At 44.3% G+C, this 25,729-nt stretch overlaps 1 protein-coding gene across 1 annotated transcript in view; it reads left to right on the top strand.

Annotated features, from left to right (window-relative positions):
• The first annotated feature begins 1,045 nt into the window (after positions 1 to 1,045).
• LOC147113057 (speedy protein A-like) overlaps positions 1,046 to 25,729 on the top strand; it is a 37,115-nt gene continuing 12,431 nt past the window's right edge. The window contains exons 1-4 of the mRNA XM_085997921.1: positions 1,046 to 1,291; positions 3,415 to 3,473; positions 4,191 to 4,276; positions 19,885 to 20,056. Of these exons, the coding sequence (XP_085854047.1) occupies positions 1,057 to 1,291; positions 3,415 to 3,473; positions 4,191 to 4,276; positions 19,885 to 20,056 (552 nt within the window). The 5' untranslated portion in view covers positions 1,046 to 1,056. The remainder of the gene's footprint in view (positions 1,292 to 3,414; positions 3,474 to 4,190; positions 4,277 to 19,884; positions 20,057 to 25,729) is intronic.

Genomic DNA, 25,729 nt, shown 5'->3' with positions numbered 1-25,729 from the left:
CTCTTTGACCAAGCTTTTGGCCACCTGTCCTAATATCTGCTTATGTGGCTCGGTGTCAAATTGTGTTTGATAATCGCTCCTGTGAAGTGTCTTGGGACATTTTACTATGTTAAAGGCGCTATATAGGTGCAAGTTGTTGTTGTCAAATTACAAGTTTCCTTCTTGGGACTTTCAGTTCTGGGGGTTGCGACTTGGGGCATATTCCCCCGTAGAACATTTACATTATTTTTAACTAGATAGGATATTTGAATAAATGTCTCACCCTTTAAATTTGTATCCCCTTCGTCCACCTCACCCACTGCTGCTAGTGCCCAGAGTAGCCAACTGTAGGGGTGGTAGCGACTGCTGAGGCATGATTTTTCGGCTCTAATTTTGCCCTCTGCTATTGGTAGATGCCACAGCTTCACAGTTCCTCGCTGCTTGCCCTGACTCAGATCAGGAACCAAGCTAAATGGGAGTCAAACTTAGATCCATCCAAATTCTATACACTAAGCAATAGCATACTATCACTCAGAAACTACAAAAATAATTAATTTTAATTTAATTAATTTTTTCAGTCCCTCTGCACCACATGTGCTGCCTGTCCTCTGCTAATGTTGCTATTGACCCAGTCACAAGAACATGCATGACAGCAGGCTGGATTCACATGTCAGATCATTTTCCCTCACTCTGTGACTGTAGTGCTTAGTCTCAACTGATCACTTTCTCCAGTGGTGCAGCTGAGGTCTGGAATTCACCACATGGGGAATTGTAGCACAAACTTATGTGCCAGCACTTTGTGGCACAATGCATTGGAGCATCAACATAGTTGGAGTTGACATGCAGACACTTCCATGACCATTAGTCACACTGCTTCCTGGTTAACCAGCAGACGGTGTAATTCAAATCAATTCAGACCGTGTCATGTGATGCTCCATTTGGCAGCCTGACTGAGAAAGTAGCCTTGGAAGATAAATGCTCAAGCCATCAATTGGGAGTCATACGTACTAGCTAATTGACCCTTAAGAGACTGTAATAGTTCTTAATACTGTATTATCGTCTAGTTTTTAGAAAATTATGAGGAGCAGTCAACTCTGCTGCCAGACTCCACCTTCAATTACTGTCCACATGAAACCTGTAGGATCAAGGTCAAACCAGCAAAGGAAAGGGACAAAGTTGAAGCAACCATGTGTACAGAAAGCTCAGAAAATGCATGGAAAGAATACTAATGTTATTTCAAAGCCCAAACATACTAGAGGACCTTGTCTCATTATTCAGCGCCAAGAAATGGCAGCTTTCTTCAAACTATTCGGTATGTACTGTAGGAAAAGAGGTAATAAATTGTACAAAAAGGAGGAATGTAATAAAAAATATATTTTCGTAAGTAGGCTGGTCGGATAGCATGAAAAGGTGGTGCCCCAAGTGTCACCAAAAGTTAAACACTTCGGGGTAGAATTTCTGCTTTGGGCATCATCGGCAAGCCGGGCGCAAGTTGCGCTCAAAATTGTGCTCGTTGTCTGAATGAATTGTTTGCTCAAGTTTCCGCTCAAACTCATTGGCATATCGCCGAATGGGAAATTGTCCTTGAACCAGCGCAATCGGGCATTGTTTTAAGGTGTAATTTTTTTCCTTGCATTAAAAATTATTCCTTGATATATTTAAGAGTGCGAACCTGGTGCAGTTTGATTAATACAGCTGAAAATGGGTTTATCACAAAAAATAAGTATTTTTAATGAGAGTGTCTAGTCCACTACCTGTGAGCAATCCGATTTTAAATAACTGAAAGGGCCTTGGTGAGACCACACCTGGAGTACTGTGTACAGTTTTGGTCTCTTTACCTAAGGAAGGTTATACTTGCCTTAGAGAGGGTGCAAAGAAGGTTCACTAGATTGATTCCTGGGATGAGAGGGCTGTCCTATGAAGAGAGATTGAGTAGAATGGGCCTATATTCTCTGGTGTTTAGATGAATGAGAGGTGATCTCATTGAAACATATAAAATTCTTCCAGGGCTTGACAGGGTGGATGCAGGGAGGATGTTTCCCCTAGCTGGGGTGTCTAGAACCAGGGATCATAGTCTTAGGATAAGGGGTAGGCCATTTAAGACTGAGATGAGAAATTTCTTCACTCAGAGGGTTGTGAATCTTTGGAATTCTCTACCCCAGAGGGCTGTGAATGCCGAGTTGTTGAGTATAAGACACAGATCAACAGATTCTTGGACACTAAGGGAATCAAGGGATATGGGGATAGCGCAGGAAAGTGGAGTTGAGGTTGAAGATCAGCCATGATCTTATTGAATGGCGGAGCAGGCTTGAGGCCTACTCCTGCTCCTATTTCTTATGTTCTTAAAATGACTTTAAAAAAAACTATACAGAACCATTTACTAGTTTCATTGGTATACAGTAGTCGGTTTCTTAGTAAATTAAATATTCTTTAATATTTAAAAGCTTTTAAAAGGCCTCCTCGAAATCCTGCAAACAAGTGCAGTTAGCGGAAACTTGCCACGCTGACTCATTCGATCTGGGGCGTGGCCAGTTTTGTGGGCGGGGCTGTCTCCAGCATGATGTTTTTTAAACTAGCGCAGAAGATCGCTGGGCGTAACTTGTGCTTAAAATGCCTCAATCTTCTGCGCTGGTTTGGCCAATTTTGGGCGAACTATGCTGGAAAAGCCAGCACAACCTAGCAGAAGCTCTACCTCTTTGTGTTATGTGCCCTTGCCCTGTTTGAGAAACAGGCACATAACAATTGCCACGTTATGAGAACTGGGGCTCATATCTTTCCTGTGAAGAATGACTCCACAGTTTCAAATAACTTTAAGGAGTTCATCTAAAAATGAATTGGGATAATTACATCCCCAAAATATTTGTTATTTGTTTGTCATGGAGCTGGTTTAAAGTTTCTACACAGAGTCACAGATAATGTTGTTTGTGACTTTGGTCTGGGCCATCCTGGACTGCAGCGATTCGAATAGATGGTGAATGATTTGGAACCAGTAAGGGCATCAAAGACAGAGGTAGGGGAACCGTTATGCAGGTCCACATCGGCAGACTAAAATTTGTCCAATTAAATTATTTAATTTATTTAACCATTTTATTAAAAGTTAACAATTGAATAAGGCGTATTGCTCCTTCTATTCAGGTAGGGCTAGCATTTGAATGTAGGTGGACTAAGAAATAAAACTGTATATCTGCCCAACAGAATTTTCCAGCCAGCAAATGTTACAATGACAGATGTGACAAGTTATGTACCACAACTGTCTCTTAACCTGCCGGGGAGGCAGCTGGAGGGAATCAAGACCAGCTGGTTTGACAAATCGATTCCCTAACCCTTTTAAATATATATGCAACAATTAAAAAAAGACTTTACTCTTTAATATATTCAGTATATTAAAATTCTATTTACAGCTAAGATTTATTTTTAGCTTTTGGTGCTTCACAGATGATGACTTAATACAAGACTTTCTGTGGATGGACTGCTGCTGTAAGGTCTCTGACAAGGTATATACTTCACCAAACCTGATCAGTCCTATCTAAAATTTGAAATAAGAATCATAAGGTGCAATTATGCTGCCACTTTTGCATCAATTCAAAGCAGTGAAAGGTAAATTTCGGGCTGATATCAGAAGGCTCTTCACACAAAGAGTAATCAACACGTGCAAAGGTCTTCCAGATAGAATACTAGAGACCCAACCCCCGGAATCATTTAAGAAACAATTACATGCTGAAATGTGTGAATTGTAGGGTTTTTCTAGATTAATGAATTTAGATGGACCAAATGGCCTTCCTCATCTGGAATTATGCTGTGATCTTCTGCATCAATGCAAAAGTTGCAGCATAGCTGGTAATCTGACTCCTGAGTATATCGAAGCTGGGAGACGTGAGACCACCTCTAGGAGGTACTCTCACAGCAGTTTGACTTTGCAACAGGTGGAATTTCACAAAACTTAATTTTCAGTTTTTTTTTAAAGTATGTGAGCTAATGCTAAAGAAATAACCATGCAGGGAGCGGTGCACTACTTGTGTCCATATATTGCTGCATTGTGCACCTTTGTCATTGCAACTAAAGCAAGGTGCCTCTTGTACTATAATTTGGTTCTGTTTCAGTGAGAGTTGACTCTACAGATACCAGAATGTCTATAGTATAACTGCAGCCTTTTATATTTAAATTCTGTTTGATTTTGTGGATAGTAATGCATTTCTTTTAATTTTTTTCAGTATCTTTTAGCCATGACCTTTGTTTATTTCAAGAGAGCTGGTTTTGAAATAAGCGAACAAACTAGAATGAATTTCTTTGTTGCTTTGTAAGTAGAGCTGCTTTAGTTATTTTCTGTATATAATGGCTCTCATTTATTGTGAAAAGTAAAGATAAATGTATTATTGGGATTTAGCTTAACATTTGATTATATACCACTGTACCGTGCCTGCGCACCATCCCACAAACAGAAATGAGATGATTGTCCAGTTAATCTGCTTTTGCGTGGTATTGGTAATGTTGGCTGGGTTCTGGGAGAACTCTCATTCATGGACTGCTGCTGTGATATAGTCTATTTCCCCCCACATTTTTTCAAGCCTCATAATATTGTTCTTTTCACTAAATCGATTCCTCTTAGACTACTAACTAGATTATCAGCTATTTCACCTGCTGCATTTGAATGCCCCCAAATAATCTGTTACTTACAGACACAAAATGAGATTTGAAGAAAGTTAAAAAAAAATCGAAGTTATCACAACAGTAGACCATCCTCAAGCAGGAAGTCAGATATTAAGTGGATAATCACATTTGTAATAAAACTGATACTACACAAAACTAGAAACAATAGTCCGGATATTGACAGGAGCGGGTTTTCTGAGCGGGGTGCGGAGTTTCGGTCGGGAAACCTCGAAGTTTAAACAGGATCCCCACCCAGAAAGTCAGCCTGATTGACGGGCTTGGCTTCAAGTCGGGCGGGGAGCAGGCCGCAGGTAAGGATTCTGCAGCTGCTCGTCGGGTGTGGGGGGGGGGGTTGTTTGATCTCTGACCTGTGGGGGGGTCCGATCCCCAATAGGGGGCTGTTTAGATGGGGGGTTCGATCCCAGGGCGGGATGTAAGCTTGAGGGATGCACTCCTGCTCCTCCTGGACCACAAGGAGTGTTAAAAAAGCATTTACCTTTTCCCCAAAGCTGTCCTTGCCTCCCAGGGAAACCCAGCCAGCTAGGGTTAAACCTGTAAAACAGGTTAAATGTGAGGCTTCCAGCTTCATTATAACATTTAAATGGCCAACCCGCCTCCTGGCCAGTTAATCTATATTTCATGGTATTAATGAGGGGGAATGTTGGCCAAGACATTGGCACAGCTCTTTGTTCTTCCTCAAATACTGCCTGCGATCTTTAACATTTAAATATGAGGAATGGACCTGGGTTTAACATCACATTTGATGATCTTACAGAAAAAAAGGCAGCATGTATTTTCCAGTAGTAAGTAATGCCTACGAGTGGATAGTCGGTTGTAACAAAAATTTAGTTTCCTTCAGAATTTCTTTGGAAAACCCTGTTGTTGTATTTTCACCACAGGTGTGAGTTACAGGGATGCTAAGGTCATGTGGATGCTGATAAAAGTTTCCAACATTTATATATTGTTTGGTTATCTGCTGTGGAACAACTTATATAAGTTTTTTAATAGAAAAGAAAGCTTTTTGCATAAATGAAAGTTAAATCTGTAGTACATATGGAATAATGATTCGCTGCTGAATATGGATTTTAACACCTTGTGTGGAATAAAAACCATTAAATAAATATTTCTACTTTAATGGTGTTTCATTAGCATAATTTATTCAGCTGTGTAGACTGAGACTAATTTCTTAACCTATTTAGTCCCATAACTGTATATTCTGATGCACTTGCCTCAATGCTACTTCAAATTTCTGTCACTCTTGACTCTTTGGCACTATCGATGTAATTCTAAAATTGGCAGCCTGGGAAGAATCTGAATTGTAAGTAAGGCCTCTTTTAAGTACTGATAAAATATATTGATGCTCTTGTAATATTGAGCGTGGCAAGATGTCAAGGAGGCAGAATTCTAAACCGGTTCTGTGACGAATTGTTCAAATAATTGGTTGTTAGGGCTGTACATGATCAGAATTTTTTAATTGTATTCACTGGTAATAGGATTTTCAAGACGGCAGGCAGAATCTTATGGAGAGTGGTGAACTCTGCTTCACATTGGGCAATATTAAAATGCCTTCCAATTTTATAACGGTGCACACTAAATCAAAATGTATACAGCATGATACGTATTAAAATATTTCTCTTTATATTGCGTACAAGTAAAAATAACAATCTCTTTTGCATTAACTGTCTGCTGATTACCCATTCTCTCATTCTTTTTATCTCCCTGGCTCTGTCTTTCTGTGTACTGACTCTTATTCTGCTGCAAGAAAGATCAAGGGAGATGCAAAAACTTAAACAATAGAAAACAAGCAGAGAGACAGTTATAGCTTTGTCCATGAGCAACTTCATGGGAAATCAGCTATTTTCTGAAAATGTTTTAGCACTTCTATTCTGTACTATATAAGTATAAAGAGAATGCTTGAAGATAAGACATTGAAAATGGAATTCATGGCACTAGTGAATAGGTCATACAAAACTCACTTAAACCTAACTCACACCAACAACAACTTGCATTTATATAGCGCCTTTAACATAGTAAAATGTCCAAAGGCGCTTCATAGGAGCGTTATCAAAAAAATTTGACACCGAGCCACATAAGGAGATATTAAGGCAGATGACCAAAAGCTTGGTCAAAGAGGTAGGTATTAAGGAGCGTCTTAAAGGAGGAAAGAGAGGTAGAGAGGCGGAGAGGTTTAGGGAGGGAATTCCAGAGCTTAGGGCCTCGGCAGCTGAAGGCACTGCCGCCAATAGTGGAGCAATTAAAATTGGGGATGTGCAAGAGGCCAGAATTGGAGCAGCGCAAATACCTCATAGGGTTGTAGTGCTGGAGGAGGTTACAAAGATAGGAAGGGACGAGGCCATGGAGGGATTTGAAAACAAGAATGAGAATTTTAAAACTGAGGCATTGCTTAACCGGGAGCCAGTGTAGGTCAGCGAGCACAGGGGTAATGGGTGAACGGGACTTGGTGCACGTTAGGATATGGGCAGCAGAGTTTTGGATGAGCTTAAGTTTATGGAGGGTGGAAGATGGTGTAATGATCAGTAACCTGTTATTCTGGAATGGTACACTAGGTGGTGCTGTATGTATATAAGAGTGGGCTACCCATGATGCACTAGACTACCCACAAGGCAGCAGTCAAGATGGAGGCCTCTACAGATACTGTACCTAGTCCACATGTGCTCAATAAAGTGTCTAGCAGAAGCTAGCTGTTATTAATAAAAACGACTAGTTATTAATGAACATAACATGGTACCAGGATTGGTAAGATCTGCTGAATATTGTGCAACGTGACATGGAGAATTTGAAGCCACCAGAGCGTTTGAAACTCACAGGAAATGTCGACTACAATTGGCAGACTTTTAAACAACAATTCGAACTCTACATTGCTGCCATCGGGTACGGTACGAAGCCAGACGCAAGGAAAATAGCGTTGCTGCTCACGGTTGCAGGCCCACAGGCGATAGAGGTATTTAATACATTTGTATTTAATCCAGAGGAGAACAGAGAAAAATTAGACGATGTGCTAAAGAAGTTTGATACACATTGTTCTCCCAAAAAGAATGAAACCTATGAGAGGTACAGCTTCCGTTCTCGGACACAGCAGCAAAATGAGACTTTTGATAGCTTTTTGACTGATCTGAAACTGAAAGCACAGACATGTAATTTCTCTGAGCTGAAAGCATCCATGATTCGTGACCAGATTGTGTTTGGTATTCATGATAAAAAAGTCAGGGAACGTCTGTTGAGAGAAACCGAACTAACATTGGAAATTGCTGTGGAAATATGCCAAGCTAGCGAGCTAGCTCAAAAGCATGACAAGACTTTCAGTGAAATCAATGATGATGCGATTGCAGTAAGTGCTGCTGTCGGTGCTGTGTCCTACAAGGGGAAGAAACATGGGCAGAACAGAAGTGAAAAGCAATCGGAGGAAGGAATTTTTAATTGTAAACGCTGTGGTTACAAACACCAGTTAAAACAATGTCCAGCGTTTGGAAAAATGTGCACAAAATGTCATGGAAAGAATCACTTTGCCAAACAATGCTTTTCAAAAGTAAAAACTAAGAAAGGGCAACGAGTTAATGTAATTGAGGACACTGATTTAAGTGAGACATGTTTTGTAGGAATGATGTCATGTGACAATATCAAAAAGGATACAGAAAATGTGCAGCCCTCAGGAATTAACAATGCTGAACATAAAGTTAATGCAGTAAAAGAGGACAAATGGATGATCCCACTGCAGGTAAATGGAGCATTAGTTACATTGAAACTAGACACTGGGGCAAAAGCAAACTTAGTCAGTATGAGTGACATTAACAATATGAAAGAAAAGCCCAAAATACAGAAAAAGTCAGTACTACTGAAGGACTATAATGGACAGAAAATAGATAGCTTAGGTGTATGCAGACTTAAAGTGACAGTCAAAGACAAAGTGCATCATCTCATGTTTTCTGTTGTGGCTGAAGGACTTGATTCACTACTGGGTGACAAAGCTTGTGAGGACTTAGAACTGGTCAAGAGAGTCTACCGTATAAACTGTGCCATAAGCAGACCAGATGACTCGGTGGATTCTGTAGTGAATAATTTCCAGGATGTGTTCAAAGGATTTGGAGTTCTACCATTCACTTACAAGATCCAGCTAAAGGAGGATGCTCAGCCAGTGGTACATGCTCCACGAAGAGTTCCAGCACCCCTGCGTGACCGACTCAAGAATGAACTGGGCAGAATGACCACACTAGGAGTCATCAGGAAAGTCGAAGAGCCAACAGACTGGGTTAACTCCATGGTATGTGTAAAGAAAAAGAACTATGATCTAAGAATATGCATGGATCCAAAGGACTTAAATGCAAACATAAAACATGAACACTACCAGATTCCCAAGCGAGAAGAAATCACCAGTGAAATGTCAGGTGCCAGATACTTTACAAAGCTCGATGCCTCACAAGGATTTTGGCAACTAAAACTGGATGAAGAGAGCACCAAATACTGTACCTTCAACACACCATTTGGCAGGTATTGTTTCCTCAGAATGCCTTTCGGGATAATATCTGCATCTGAAATCTTTCATAGAGCGATGGAACACATAATTGAAGGTCTGGAAGTAGTTCGGGTCTATGTTGATGATATCATCATCTGGGGCTCCACACTGAAAGAACACAATGAGAGACTGACTAAAGTGCTACAGAGCATACGCCGGAATGGACTGAAGCTCAACAAAGCCCAGTGTCAGTTTGGCGTCCAGGAAGTCACTTTCCTAGGAGATAATCTATCTGGTAAAGGAATAGAGCCAAATATGGAAAAAGTAAACGCCATACTCAAAATGCCCCGACCCACTGACAAAAAAGGAGTGCTATGCATCATGGGGATGATAAACTTCATTGGAAAGTTCATTCCTAACTTGTCAGCCAAGACAGCCTGTCTGCGAGACCTGCTACGTAAAACAAATGAGTTCGCATGGACAGAAAGACATGAACAAGAGTGGATAAACCTCAAAACAGTGCTGACAACCACACCTGTACTCACCTTCTTTGACCCAACAAAAAGAATCAAAGTGTCAACGGATGCATCAAAAGATGGCTTAGGTGCGGTCTTGCTACAAGCAGAGGGTGAAGATTGGAAGCCTGTTGCCTATGCCTCCAGGTCTGTGACTGATACTGAGTGTCGATACGCCCAGATTGAAAAGGAATGTCTAGGCTTGGTAGTTGGACTAGAAAAGTTCCATGGCTACATATATGGACTTCCCACCTTCACAGTTGAGACAGACCACAGCCCACTGGTTGCCATCATAAAAAAGAACCTGAATGAAATGTCTCCAAGGATTCAACGACTCATGATGAAGCTGCAAAGATATGACTTTGAACTGATCTACACACCAGGCAAATACATAGTGTTAGCAGATGCACTATCCCGAGCACCCACAATGAGTCATGGGAGCTCTACTGAAGAAGACGTGGATGTTCATGTGAGTATGGTCACTGCTGTGCTGCCCGTGTCAGACACAAAATCAAAGCAAATAGCAGAAGAAACAGTAAAAGATACAGTATTACAAACAGTAATAGAGAACGTTCATCATGGTTGGCCAAAAGGTTCCTGTCCAAAATATTTTCACATAAGGTCAGAATTGAGTGTCGCAAGTGGACTATTACTAAAACAGAACAGAATAGTCATTCCACAGGCTCTACGTCAAGACATGCTCAAAAGGATTCATGAGGGACACCTCGGAATTGAAAAATGCAAAAGGAGAGCAAGAGACACTGTTTATTGGCCTGGCATAAATAAGGACATTGAGAACATGATAGGCATGTGTGAGACATGTCAGAAACACCAAAACAAACAAACAAAGGAACCAATGATAGTAGCTGACATACCAACAGCACCATGGCAAAAGGTTGGTATGGACCTCTTTCATTTGAATGGCAAAGAATATCTAATAGTGATTGACTACTATTCTAACTATCCTGAGATGGCGCTGCTCTCAAGCACCACAGCAAGCAGTGTCATAATGCATGTGAAATCCATCTTCGCCAGACATGGAATTCCCAGGATTGCTGTTAGCGACAATGGTCCGTGCTTCAACTGTAAGGAGTGGCAACAGTTTGCAGCATATTATGACTTTCAACACATCACATCCAGTCCTTTGTATGCTCAGTCGAATGGTAAGGCAGAGAAAGGTGTTCAAGTTCTCAAGCAGCTACTGAAGAAAGCGACAGAAAGCAAGTCTGATCCTTATCTCGCCCGGCTGAGCTACCGAGCCTCACCTTTAGACTCTGGTTCTTCACCTGCTGAACTCCTAATGGGTCGCAAGTTGCGTACCATGCTACCCTGCTGTGCAAAAGAAAAGCAGAGTAAGGAACTGAGACAGAGACTTCAACTGTTAAAGCTGAAACAGAAATCATACTATGACAAGTCATCCAAAACTCTGAAACCATTGACAAGGGATGATGTTGTCAGGATTGAGGATCCAGATGCATGGAACAGGAAAGCTACAGTTCTTGAGGAAGTAGGACCACGGCCATACACTGTTAGAACTGAGGAAGGACAGATTCTCAGGAGGAACCGCCGTTCCCTCCTAAAAACACAAGAGACTGTCGAAGAGCAAATCGATGACAATGCCGCAACTGAATCTTGTCACTCACCACCAGAACAATCTAACACAAATACACATACAGGCTCTCATGAAATCACATCAGACTTACCGGTGCTGAGAAGATCCACACGTGAAGTAAAAAAGCCTGATAGACTTAATCTTTGAGTACAAAGAAAACTACATTGAAAATGTATTGACTGTTGAAGATGTTTATGTTGTTATTGATTGATACTGATTTTGTTTAACCTCAAAGAAAGGGGGATGTAATGATCAGTAACCTGTTATTCTGGAATGGTACACTAGGTGGTGCTGTATGTATATAAGAGTGGGCTACCCATGATGCACTAGGCTACCCACAAGGCAGCAGTCAAGATGGAGGCCTCTACAGATACTGTACCTAGTCCACATGTGCTCAATAAAGTGTCTAGCAAAAGCTAGCTGTTATTAATAAAAATGACTAGTTATTAATGAACATAACAGATGGGAGGCTGGCCATGAGTGCATTGGACTAGTCAAGTCTAGAGGTAGCAAAGGCATGGATGAGGGTTTCAGCAGCAGATGAGCTGAGACAGGGCGGAGTCGACGATGTTACAGAGGTGAAAATAGACAGCCTTAGTGATGGCGTGGATATGTGGTCAGAAGCTTACCAAGTCCAGTTCACCCATTATCCCTCTGCTTACTGACCTACATTGGCGCCCATTTCGGTAATGCCTTGATTTTAAAATTCTCATCCTTGTTTTCAAATCCCTCCATGGCCTCGCCCCTCCCTATCTCTGTAACCTCCTCCAGCCATGCAACCCTCCGAGATCTCTGCGCTCCTCCAATTCTGGCCTCTTGCCCAATTTTCATTGCCTTCAGTTGCCTAGGCCCTAAGCTCTGGAATTCCCCTCCAAACCTGTCTAGGTTCTCTACCTATCTCTCCTTTTAAGATGCTCTTGAACACCTACCTCTTTGACATGCCTTGTCCTAATATCTCCTTATGTGGCTCAGTGTCAAATAATTGTTTGATAACATACCTGTGTAGTGCCTTGGAACGTTTTACTATGTTAAAGGTGATATATAAATGCATGTTGTCGTTGTTGTAATGTTTTTGAGTTACTGAGCCACATCCTTCATGGGACATTGCACCCTGTTCTACGTAGAATGATTAATGGATGGATATTCTCATTATACAAAATGGCAGTTACAAGGCAGTAATTCAATAGAGTGAGTCTGATGATGTTGCAAATTGCAAGAGTAAACTTTATGGTTTATAAATGTCATCAGAATTCTGTGATTGAATTAACATATTAAGCTCACTGACAGACACTTGGGGCTTGAATTTGTCACTGAGGCGGGCTGGGGTCGTGTCATCCGCTTTTTGTGTTAGCCACCCGATTCCAAATCGATGTGGGAGAATGATGCGATTTTCACCTAATTGAGCAATTGAGTTCCAGCGTGTGGGAACCCATGGCCCAATTAGTTTTTTCAGTCTGAAACTCGCCTCTGATGATGTCATCATTGCTGCTGCATTTAAGGTCTGCAAGAAGCCTTGCTTCTTCTGCAGACTGCCAACCTTTTGGCCTTTGCTGTGAGAGGGACCTGGAGGCAAAATGAGCAGCGGGAGACCTAAGTCTGCTCCCAGATTTGATGTCGTCGCCCTGCAAGCTTTGGTGGAGAGAGCAAGAGTTAATAAGGAGGTGCTCTTCCCTCCTTCAAGGAGGAAGAAGCCTCCCCAGCAGACCAAGACTGTGTGGGTCCAGGTGGCCCAGGAAGTCAACATATTGTCGCTGATCCGCAGAACCTGGATTCAATGCAGGAAGAGGTTTCATGACCTTCTGCGCACTGGAAAAGTGAGTATGACTTTCTCATCACCCTCAATCTGATCCCCATTGCCTCTCCTCACCAGCACTCAGCTTTAGCAACCTCTTCCTCCACATCCCACTTGACACTGACATCCCTGCACCCTTACCCATTCCCTCACTCTGTTTGTTCACATTCACCTAACTATTCGACTATGCAGCCCTCACACTCCCTATCACTGTGATGCTATGAAAACAACTAACAAAATACAGGGAGGGCCCTTGGTCTTGCCACCTCACTCCATCTTTGTCTCCTTCTAAGCATCTATGCTATGGATTCTCTACACTCATTCCTTCATTCTCACTCAAACTCCACTTGTCTCACTCATTGCAGGAAAAGAGAGCTCACAATGAGGGAAAGAGTGAGGACTCAGTAGCCCACCTCACCCGTTAGGAGGATGCAGTCCTGCAGATCGTGGGAATCGAGGACGATGTGCAAGTGGGGGATGGACAGACGGGTGCATCAGAGCAAGCTGGTGACAGAATAGTTTTTCATCTCTCTCATTGACATTGCATGAGTCGCTGATAATGATTCTGAAGCTCTAACAGATGGACTTATGATCATCTGCAATATGCAATGTGCATGTAACTTTGGCTTCACATCTCTGACTCTTTCCTTTACTCCCCCACAGGACCATCGCAAGCACCCGTCCCCACTATCCAGGAGGAACAGCCTGAGCCTCCAGACTCCTCAGAGGAAGCTGCAACCTCTGAGGGTGCAGCGTCAGCAGAATTCAGCCAACCCAGCACCAGCACAGACACTCACACCTCGGTGGGGCCATCGCGAGATAGAGTAGTGTTGTCACCTGGTGTATCACAGCTCACAAGTGAGCATCAGCAGATTGTGGAGATAGGGACAGCAGTGGAGAGTCCTAGTCGGAGGGTGCAGGACTCTCCCAGCTCGGCTCATCTGCATGTTGACCCTCTGCCTCTGGGTCCATCCAGAAGAACAGTGGTGCTGGAACTCCAGGAACAGGTGCAGGAGTCTCTGGCAGGTTTTGTCTCTAGGGTAGCTGCGAGTGTGGAGCGAATGGAGGAGTCCATAGCGAACATGAGCAGAGCCTTTGTGGAGGCGTTGACGCATGAACGCAGCACTACGGAAAGGATGGCAACCTCCGTGGAACAGATGGCTACAGTAGAGGAGAGGATGGCTACGGCCATGGAGGAGCTAAGTCGCCAGAGTGTAGAAAACATGGTGAGTGCTCAGAATAGACTGACATCTCTGGAGGAGCGATGGTCAGCTATTGAACAGAGAAACCAGACCTTCATGGAAGTCCTTCTGAGTAGGACTGCCAGTGCAGATACGGGTCCCCATGGCCCCCCTGATGTGCAGCAAGGTGCTCTCAAGCCACTTGCAAACGCTGAGGTGGACCTGACCCATGAGAGGGATGTTGGTGGCAGAGAACAAGGAAGTGGGGGCTCCTCTCCAAGCGCTCACACGACCATGCCACTGCCAAGTCCTCGGTCAGAGCCCCACCAGAGTCCCCACCCAACTGAGATCGGCGTCTCAACCCCTGCACAGCCGCAGGAGCAGCAGACTGTTGCCGAGCCTTCAGAGGTTCGCAACCACAGAGGACGCCCACCAAAGGTGTCGAGACACGAGCAGCAAGAAAGTGAGCAAGGGGCCTCCACATCCGCTGATGCCAAGGGGGAACCACCACGTAGCAGCACGCGTAAGAGAAAGATACTGCACAAATAGTCACAAGGGTAGTCACTTGGGTGAAATGTGATGTTTAATGTTGAAAAGCCATCAGTTGGTTATTGTAAATAAAAATTCTGATGGCAACTGTAGCAGTTCTGGCATGTGTCATTTCGCTAATGGGACTTCCACATTGAGGGCTTAGGATTACTTGCAATTGTCAGTATGGTGGTCAGAGTGCTATGAATCCACTGTTTCTTGGTCATTGTTGATGCTCTGGTAAGAAGCTGCGAGGCAAAAGTGCTTGATTGGCTTGGCTAAGCAAATCTGGCCAAGATGAGTCCGTTCCTTGCATCCCGGACAGCAATGTTCTCGCGTACTGCTGCCGCTGGTTGATGGGCCTCTGCAAATGTTTGTTTTCGCTCTCCTCCTCCTCCTCCTCCTCATCTGAGGAGGATATGTGAGGAGCCACTTGGTCATCAGGAATCTGCAAGCCACGACGCTGTGCCATGTTGTGAAGTGCACAGCAAACCACGACAATTCTGGAGACCCTGGCTGCTGAGTACTGCAGGGCTCCACCTGATCTATCCAGGCATCTGAAGCGCATTTTCAGCAAGCCGATGGTTTGCTCGATTATGGATCTGGTGGAAATGTGGCTGCAGTTGTAGCTCTCCTCAGCTTCGTTGGATGGGCTCCTCAATGGCGTCATTAGCCACGTCTTCAGGGGATAGCCCTTGTCTCCAAGTAGCCATCCAAAAAGTTGGTCTGGCGGACTGAAGAGCGGAGGCACACTAGACTGGCGCAGTATGAAGGAGTCATGGCAACTGCCAGGGTACTTGGCACAAACATGCAAAATTTCCTTCTTGTGGTCACACACCAGCTGCACGTTGAGGGTTGACAAAAATACCTGGATTGCAATGGGGTGCCTTAAGGGCCACGTGTGCAGTCAACGATGCCCTGCACCCTTGGAAAGCCTGACAGATTAGCAAATCCAACCGCACGCGGCGTGACATTTGCTTGATCCTTGGAGAAATGGATGTGATTGTGCGCGATGGCAAAGAGGGCATCGGTTACCTGCGTGATGCAAGTGTGTGCGGCCGCCTGGGAGACGCCGCTGATGTCTGATGTTGATCCCTGGAATGAGCCTGAGGCAAAAAAGTTGAGTGCGGTGGTGACTTTGACAGCCACTGGTAAGGGTTATCCACCTGCTCCTCTGGGCTCCAGGTCATGCTGCACCATTGCGCAGATGTCACCCACTACCTCTCGCGAAACTCTTTGGCACAGCTGCTCAGTCATGTTGAGGTAGCTGATCCTCTGTCTGTAGACCCTGTTTGGGGGGTATCTCCTGCGCTGACGGGCTTCCATGCGCTGGCGCCCTCTGGCCTGTGCAGCTTCAGGTGGGTGAGCAGCAGCTTGGAGCTGCTGCTGTTGCTCCTGCAGTTGGTGCTGCTGTTGTTCAGGGTTCTGCTGCTGCCACGTCTGGTCTTCGTCCGAATCTGATGTCCAGGAGGAAAGGAAATAAATGGTTCCCATTCTTCTGGTATATGCCTCAGTTGAGGAAGCGCTCAGTCAAGGTAGCGAGAAGGGTTTCCCAGGAGGTCACACTGGAGATGGGTGTCAGGCTCCAAACTTCCACAGCTATGGTTATGCCTGCTAAAAGTTCCCCCAGACCTGAGACAACAAAGTTCTGCCACCTGCAAATGATGACTGATCAAATTTCCTATTTAATGGTGGAGCTGCAGCTGATAGTCAGCAATCCAATTGTGCTACCGCCAGGTTTCACCGTCGTGTTTCAGTGGAGATGTGCATCACATAGGAAAAGTCTTAAAATCAGAAAGGCCTCTCAAAATGGAATTATAGGGGCAATTCAGTGGTTGTTAAGGGCCTTAAGAGCCTATCCCGCCTCTTGGAGGCGGGATGGAGACGGGATCAGAAACCACGGATTTGGGAAAATTGCTTGGAGGCGGGATGGAAGTGGGGTCGGGCCCGCCCGCCATTTTTTGCAATTTTAACACCCCACGTGCCTCCATTCCCGCCTCCTTGGGCCTGGCAAATTTGAGCTCTTGGTCTTTTTTTTCATTACTTTATCTAAAAAAAAATTTCAATGCACTAGGGCCCTTCCAGCGTCCTCCTTCCATGAGTGCAGCAGACAGGACAGGAACTAGGCCTGGATCCAGATAAGCCAGGTCAAAGCCTTCTCCACCAGTTTCCTCAGGGTCTTGTCTAGGGCAGAATCTCTACCCACCCCAAACAATGTCACCTGTATCAGTGATCCTGTGGTCGGTGGAGGGAACTCCCAGGCTGGGAGTTTCTTTACCCTTGGCCTCATGGAGCATCAGTGGCATGTATTCCCAGTGAAAGGAGGTGTTGTCACTGTTGTTGTTGTCTCCCTGTTCCTCTACTCCTTTTTAAAGTTATGCCACTAAGTGTAAGTGTCCTCCCTTTATTCTTCCTCCCAAAATATATCACTTCTCATTTCTGCATGTTCGTTTTCATCTGATATCTGTCTGCCCATTCCACTAACCTATCTGTGCCCTCCTTAAATTGCAGACAGTCCTTTTCACAGTTAACCATGCTCCTTATTTTTGCATAGGTTGCGAATCCTTATATTGTATCCCTATAGCCAAGTCCAAATCCTTGGTATATATGTCGAGGCCAAAAATCCGCAGCCCTTCTGGGGCACTCCTGCTGGAAATCTGAATTGGGTTGGCACCTGGATATGTTGGGTCCTGGCCTTCTGCCAGCTTCTGCTCCAAACAAGGTCACCCACATCAGAGGGGCACAAACAGGGAGATACCGGCAGCCTGTTATTGTCTATAAAAACCATACCATAGCATAGGTTGCCCCCTTCTGGTGTGGAGGGATAAAGGAGAAAGTTAGATGGAAAGAAATGTTCATCCATTTTTATTTTTTTTATACACCAGGTATACAATAAAGGCAGCTGAAAGGATAAAGGTGGTGATGGAAGAATTGAAAGTATATAGTATCACAAAATTGCTAGCATAAAAAAAATTCTGCGCGATAGTCTTGCTTCTAGCATGCATTTTACCCATTGGCACTTCAAGCATCACATCTGTAAATAATAAAAACTTTCTGGGTCACACTTGTTTCTGATTGGCTTAAATTTCATATTCATACTAGTCACAACTAAACAAATAAGGAATCTATTAATCAAAAACAGATATAATCTTCCAATGAAAAGCTATTTATATATATAAGCACATATATAAGCAGTCAGCAAAAGCTATCAATAAAAAAAGGAAAACCAATCAAATCAATTTTGTTTTAAAACTTTCAGCTGTCATCTTGGTTTGCCCCTACAGTGAGAAATAATACTGAAAATAATGTTTGTAATTTAATTAAGACATAAAAGTTACAACATTTACAAGAAAATTAAGTTTACTTGTACAACAGCATCTTATGCATTTAAACGGTGTCTAACAATGTTTTCTGTCAGAGGCCTGTGCCTCTCTGAGAAGCTTGAAACTTGAGTTCTTGGGGCTTTCCAGAGTTGTTACTGCCAGCTGGAGAGTCTCACCAATGCAGCAGATTACAGCTTCCAGTGTGCGTTTGTGTCCACAACTCTCAGAAATGTTCTGATTGACAGCAAAACTGGGCCTTCACAGAGCAAGCTAGAACTTGCTGTTTGTAAGTCCTGACCCTCCCTCTCCCTATCCAGTAATGGAAAAGTGCTACCAGTACAAAGAGGGAAAGCATTTAGTGCTTTGAAGGTAAATACAAATTTGTTTGATTAAAAACATCAAAACAATGTAAAGCATGACTTTATGGGCAATAATTTTGACAGCATAAATCATTTATATACAAGGGGTTGCTTTCTTATCCAATTTATATTTATTATGATACTCCTCACTCCCCCGCCACATTCCTCATTGACTCTCAGGAATACTATGGGTTGATTTTTACTCCCAATATGCAGACCTGGGTTTAGTTGCCCGGGCCCCCCGGCATGCATTGAATATTTTTTTAAGACACCAACCACTATAGCTCAGCAAGCTGCAGACCCAATATCGTGTACAGTGTAGTGGTAGAACACACGTCTGTGCTCATGTTCTTACATATCCCAAGTTTCCAGAATTCTCAGCCATGCTGCCCATGGAAAGATCCCAAAGTGAAGTGACGCATTGCATACAGAAAGTGAAAAATTAGATCGAGTAATGCCCTAATTATCATCAAAGCACTATTCTCTCCAACGTTGATGAGGAATTAAACATATTGTCACCTTCCCTGTAATGGGGGTTACGTTATGCAAAGGTCATCATAGCATGTGAAACAGCATTAGAAAGACCAAGGGTGAGTTAAATGGCTCCAAAATGAAAAGGAAAGCAGGATGAGTATAGAAGAATTCAGCAGTGAAGTTGGAGAAATGAAAAGCCTCCAACAGTACTTTGTAGATTTCTCCCTGTACCTAGTATAATTGAGCTCAAAGTACAATGAAGGCTACAAAATAAAAACAGTAACATTTTCACTATGAGGTTGAACTTTTTTTTAAAGAAGAGTTTCAAGTAAGTTTTTACTATGTTATGAACATAGAATTTATTACCCAGTGTCTCTGCTGGGAATACTAGTGGATCTTTCTAACCAAAACATAACCTTGATCGAGGAAAATCATCAAGTAAATCTGACAATCGGGATTAGTTCAGTTCTGTTTTATATTTTATATGCAACAACACTGCTATTGCATCGTACATTTCTTCATATATTTTTACTAAATAGAGGTGTTAAAATAAGTCTCGGCAGCAATGAGGATCAAGTTATAAAAGAAGGCCCATTGGTGACCATGGTAGCTGTAAAAGGTCTGGAATTACATCAAACGCTGGTGAGATGGAGATCCCAGTCATGTTTGCCTGTCCTCATTTGGGTGACTTGTCCGTTTTCCCAAGGTTCTGAAGGTGGAACCCCATGCTCCAGCAGGGCGCTCCACTTTGAGAGGTGGGGGTGCTGGGGAAGCTGGCAGGACTCACTGAGGTCCATGTATAAACACTCTTCTGTCAGCCATTCATGTCGTGGAATTAATTTTGGCTATGGAGGAGTTTACAGCACTGCCTGTCTCATCCTGCGGTTCCAGAGCTGGAGAAAGGGTGTGATATGAGGCAAACGCTTAACTGAAAGAAGGGGGGAAGAAGCGATGAAATGCGCATGTACTGAAAGTTGAAAATGTTTCTGCCCCTGTTTGTTAGATATTTAGCTAATACCATGGAAGAGGATGAAGAGGAATACAAGTATGAAATCTTTCCATGGGCTCTTGGAAAGAAATGGAAGAAATTATTTCCAAATTTCTTAAAGCAGAGAGATCAGCTTTGGGCAAAAATCAGTTATAGGGCAGCTGTCAGCAAACGCTGTTGTGAGGAGGTAAGAATGATCACATATTAATATAATAGTCTATCGCTTCAGTATAAACATTGGCCTTTTGCATAGACACACATATAATCTGACCTGGGTTAGTATTCTTTCTGCTGTTTGCTTCCCCATGAACTGCCCTATATCTCAGCTGAAAAGGTAAGAACGGGAGTAGGACATTCAGCCTCTCGAGCCTGTTCCGCCATTGCATTAGTGTGGAGATGCCGGTGTTGGACTGGGGTGGACAAATGTAAGAAATCACACACCACCAGGTTATAGTCCAACAGATTTATTTGAAATCACAAGCTTTCGGAGCGCTGCTCCTTCGCCGCTCCGAAAGCTTGTGATTTCAAATAAAGCTGTTGGACTATAACCTGGTGTTGAGCCATTGCATTAGATCATGGCTGATCTGTATCTCAACTCCAATTAACCTCCTTGGGTCCGTATTCCTTAACACCCTTACCTAACAAAAATCTACCAATCTCAGTTTTGAATTTTTCAATTGACCTAGCCTCAACAGCTTTTTGGGGGAGAGTTTTCCAGATTTCTACTAACCTTGGTGTGAAGAAGTGCTTCCTGACATCACCCCTAAACGGCCTAGCTCTAATTTTAAGGTTATGATCCCTTGTTCTGGACTCCCCCACTGAAGGAAATAGTTTCTCTCTATTTACTCTATCAAATCCTTTACTCATCTTAAACACCCCAAATAGATCACCCCTTGAATCTTCTATACTCTAGGGAATGCAAGCCTAGTCTATGCAGCTTGTTCTCATAATTTAACCCTTTTACCCCAGGTATCATTCTGGTGAATCTACGCTGCACACCCTCCAAGGCCAGTATATCCTTCCTGAGGTGCGGTGGCCAGAACTGAACACAGTACTCCAGATGTGGTCTAACTAGAGTTTTACATGGGGTGGTGACCTGCTTGAAGACCTCAAACAGTGCTGGAATTCACTTGGTTGCCAAGAGATGCCTCCCTGTGATAAACCTCTCCTCAGTGCCTCTTACTGTCCCACAAAAGTATGGCTGAGAATAGGAATTTGTTGTCAAGAGCTATGGACGCAAACTTCCTGACACTATGGAGACTTCCTGACACTTCATGGAAAAGCACGTTGAACATCCAACATGCAATGCCATTGCAAAAGCAATTAAAATGAAGAATACCACACAACTTGGTTTAATATAAATGCAAGTTGTTGTTGATACCACACTTAAACCCATTATTTAATTGGAGAAGGGGAAATATTTTGTTGAGCTACCTTTTAAGAAAGAAGAGGTTTGTTTTTCTGTAGCAAAATGAGAAAATCAGGATGTTTTTCTTATGGCAGTTACTGGAGTCAGGTGTCTTAGTTTAAATAGAACATTATGTACACTTGCCTGCGACCCTGGTCGAGGATAGCTTGTGCGTTCAAGTAATGAGAGCCCCACTTCCAATCTTTATATGTTACTTTGATGTTGCTTGTAAGTTCATATTGATGATTTGAAAAGTATAATAGATCACTCAATGTAGGTGTAATCTTACTTAATCTCATTTAGGTAGTATCTCCAAATACAAATAGCATTTCTATACCAGGTCTCTTGCAGATAAACATCTCAATCAGCTTTACCTTAAAGAGAAAAATATACTGGACGGCAGACAAGAGGAAGAAAATGAAAATGGAGAGGGTTAGGGTGTGGTACAGCAAAGGCAGTCAAAGAGATGTGTTTTGAAGAAACTTTTTATGGCAGGAAGAAAAATAACTTGTATTTATGTACACCTTGTCACACCTCTCTGGACATGCCAATTCATTACTTTTCTGCATTGGAGTCACTGCTGTTATTTAGTTGAATATGGCAGCCATCCTACACATCAAGATCCCACAAACGGCAATGAGATGAATGACGAGTCAATCTGCCTTTGGTTAAAGGTAGAATATTGGCCAGGATTGGAAGAATTGCCCTTTTATTCTTCAAACAATGTCATGGCATTTTTTAAAAATCCACCTGAACTGTCTCTGTTAAGCTTCTCATCCAAAGTATAGTAACTTATGTATTGCACCGTCCGTGGATTTTGTGCTCAATTACTGGATTGGGCCTTGAATTCACAACCTTTTGGCTCAGAGATGAGGGTGCTACCAATTGAGCTAAGCTGACACTTGAAAGGAAAGGAGAACAAGGTGAAGGAAATTTTACACAAAGCTGCCTCTAAGCTTTTCTCCTATATTTCATGCCAACCTGATGTAGAAGGAATTACTAGGATTTAAAAGTTCACTTTTGGTTGTATTGCGCAAAAAGTGCACTTGTGGGTCTTGTTCCTGCTGTCGCTAGTTAAAGGAACTCGGGATCTACCTAGAATCATAGAATGGTTGCAGCACAGAAGGAGGCCATTCGGCCCGTCGAGCCCGTGCCGGCTCTCTGCAAGAGCTCTTCAGCTAGTTCCACTCCCCCGCCCTTTCCCCGTAGACCTGCAAATTTTTTCCCTTCAGGTACTTCTCCAATTCCCTTTTGAAAGCCATGATTGACTCTGCCTCCACCACCCTCTCAGGCAGTGCATTCCAGATCCTAACAACTCGCTGCGTAAAAAAGTTTTTCCTCATGTCGCCTTTGGTTCTTTTGCCAATCACCTTAAATCTGTGTCCTCTGGCTTTTGACCCTTCCACCAATGGGAACAGTTTCTCTCTTTCTACTCTGTCCATATCCCTCATGATTTTGAACACCTCTATCAAATCTCCTCTCAACCTTCTCTGCTCTAAGGAGAACAACCCCAGCTTCTCCAGTCTAACCACATAACTGAAGTCCCTCATCCCTGAAATCATTCTCGTAAATCTTTTCTGCACACTCTCCAAGGCCCCTGACATCTTTCCTAAATTGCGGTGCCCAGAATTGGACACAATACTCCAGCTGAGGCCGAACCAGTGTTTTATAAAGGTTCATCATAACTTCCTTGAATTTGTACTCTGTACGTCTTTTTATGAAGCTCAGTATCCCATATGCTTTTTTAACCGCTTTCTCAACCTGCCCTGCCACCTTCAACGATTTGTGCACATATATCCCCAGGTCTCTCTGTTCATGCACCCCCTTTAGGATTGTACCCTTTGGTTTATATTGCCTGTGCTCATTCTTCCTACCCAAATGTATCACTTCGCACTTTTCTGCGTTAAATTTCATCGTCCACGTGTCCACCCATTTCACCAGCCTGTCTGTCTGTCACTATACCTTCCTCCAGTTCGAAAAATAACCATTCACCACTACTCTCTGTTTCCTGTCACTTAGCCAATTTCGTATCCATGCTGCCACTATCCTTTTTATTCCATGGGCTTCAACTTTACTGGCAAGCCTATTATGTGGCACTTTATCAAACACCTTTTAGAAATCCATATACACCACGTCAACCGCATTGCCCTCATCAACCCTCTCCGTTACCTCATCAAAAACTCAATCAAGTTAGTTAAACACTATGGCCTAGAAATTCAGTTGTTTGCGCCAGCCGCTAGCGCCTTAGGAGGAGGAGATGTGGGGCGCTAGGCGGCTAGCGGCCGGGCACTGCGCGATCTGCGCCTCTCCCCAACTTCAGTAAAGATTTAGCGGCGGCGCAAAGCCTTTGCGCGCGCTCAGCTGCGCGCGCAGATCCTGACGTCATTTCATCGTGCAACGCCCTTTGTGCGCCCCAAACCGGAAATTCAGTGGCGCCGGCCTATTGCGCGCCTGGCGCCCCTAGCGACTGGTAGAGGGGAATGGTTCCCAGTCGCTGCGGGGTGCGGGGGGCGCTAATTAAAGGGCACTCCTCCTGCAGCAGAAATGGCAGCCATTTTGCAACACTCCTTCTTTGTGAGAGACGGATCTTTGCAGAGAGACAAAGGTAGAGAGCTTTCTGGTTTGGCTCAACACTCGCACAGGTACTTGTGGCTTCAGGCCACAGCTTTGCACTTGTCTTTAACTTCAGAGCCATAGCATTGATTGGAAACATATAATGGGGGCTGCAATGGGTGCAAACGTTGGCCTTCTCCATTGCATTCAAAGGGCTCAGAGACGCCGTGAGAGAGTGGCAGTCATGGCCAGAGGGAGAAGGGGCAACAGGCGTCGGCTAAGGAGGCCTTACCCACCCAGGGTATACCGCCAGCAGTTCTCATATCTGAACATGTCTGACGAGCAGTGTGTTCGGAGGCTGCGATTCCAAAGGGCGGTGGTCACTGAGATCTGCCACCTGCTTCGTGGAGATCTGCAGCCACAGCTGAGGAGCAGGACGTCTCTGTCGGTGGCAGTGAAGGTGACGGTGTCTCTCAACTTCTATGCCACCGGCTCCTTCCAATCCGCTGCTGGGGACATTTCCAACATCTCCCAGTTTGCCGTACATTGCTGCATCCGCCAGGTGACCAATGCCCTTTTCAGAAGGAGATGTCAGTTCATCTCCTTCTCCATGGCCCTTGTCAAGCAGCAACAGCGTGCAATGGGCTTTGCCACATTAGCGGGCTTCCCCATGGTGCAGGGCGCCATTGACTGCACGCATGTGGCTTTGCAGGCACCTCTAGAGCATGCCGAGGATTACCGCAACCGGAAGGGCTACCATTTGCTCAACGTGCAGTTGGTGTGTGACCACAAGCAGATCATCCTAGCTGTCAATGCCCGCTTTCCAGGCAGCAGCCACGATGCCTTCATCCTGCGCCAGACTTCTGTGGCAGACATGTTCCAGGCCCAGCCTCACCCACGAGGATGGCTTCTCGGGGACAAAGGCTATCTTTTGTGCACCTGGCTGATGACCCCGCTCCGTGCGCCCAGCACCCCTGCTGAAGAGGGATACAATGACAGCCATCAAGCAACCAGGAACCTCATTGAGCAAACAATCGGCGTCCTGAGGCAACGGTTCCGCTGCCTGGATCGTTCCAGAGGAGCCCTACAGTACTCGCCTAAGCGAGTCTCCCATTTCATGGTCGTGTGCTGCATGCTGCACAACCTGGCTATCCGCAGGACTCAGCCACTGCCACCAGACATTGGAGGACCACCAGAGGAGGAGGAGGAGGAGGAGGAGGACCAGCACAGGAGGGAGGCAGAAAGTGCAAGGGCCGCCCGTCGGCGGCTTATTGAACGTCGGTTCTAGGCCCCCTCTCAGGGAATGGCTTGTGCCAATGGCACAAGATGAATGTAGCCGCTCCACAAGCCCTCAGCCGAGCAGGGCAACCAGGGCTTCCAAAAGAAAGCATGGACAGTGCGATTTAAGAACATTTATAACTTTGATACCTCTCTGCCCTTCCCACATAACAAACTAATGGAGAGAAGCCCCCCCCAAAAACACAAATCGAGCAGTCTCGGCCTTTCAAAAAACACAAATACACCAGTCTCGGCCTTTCAAAAAAACAAATCCACCCTCCCCCTTTAAGAGCTCACCGGCGCCAGAGTGTCTGCCTTCAATCAGCAACTCGCCGCACCTGCGCTGCGCCCGCCCTCGGGGGTTTTGCCCCGGGCCGCCGGCTTAGTGCCTAATGATAGTCGTGCATCGCCTGTTTTAGCGCAGCAGCAACCTCTTGGGGCGATGCCACTGAATATCAGCGAAGGTGGCGCGAAGTTGCGCCAGGCGCAAACTTTAGCGGCCGCCCGGCTGTAGCGCCCCAAACGTGGCTATACTGAATTTCTAGGCCTATTTGCCTTTAACATATCCGTGCTGACTTTCCTTAATTAATCCACACTTGTCCAAGTGACTGTTAATTTTGT

This window comes from Somniosus microcephalus, chromosome 9 (assembly GCF_052327205.1).
Source record: "Somniosus microcephalus isolate GS21.2 chromosome 9, FLI_Smic_1.0, whole genome shotgun sequence".
Classification (NCBI taxonomy): Eukaryota; Metazoa; Chordata; class Chondrichthyes; order Squaliformes; family Somniosidae; genus Somniosus; species Somniosus microcephalus.
This window is presented reverse-complemented; position numbering and strand designations above follow the sequence as displayed.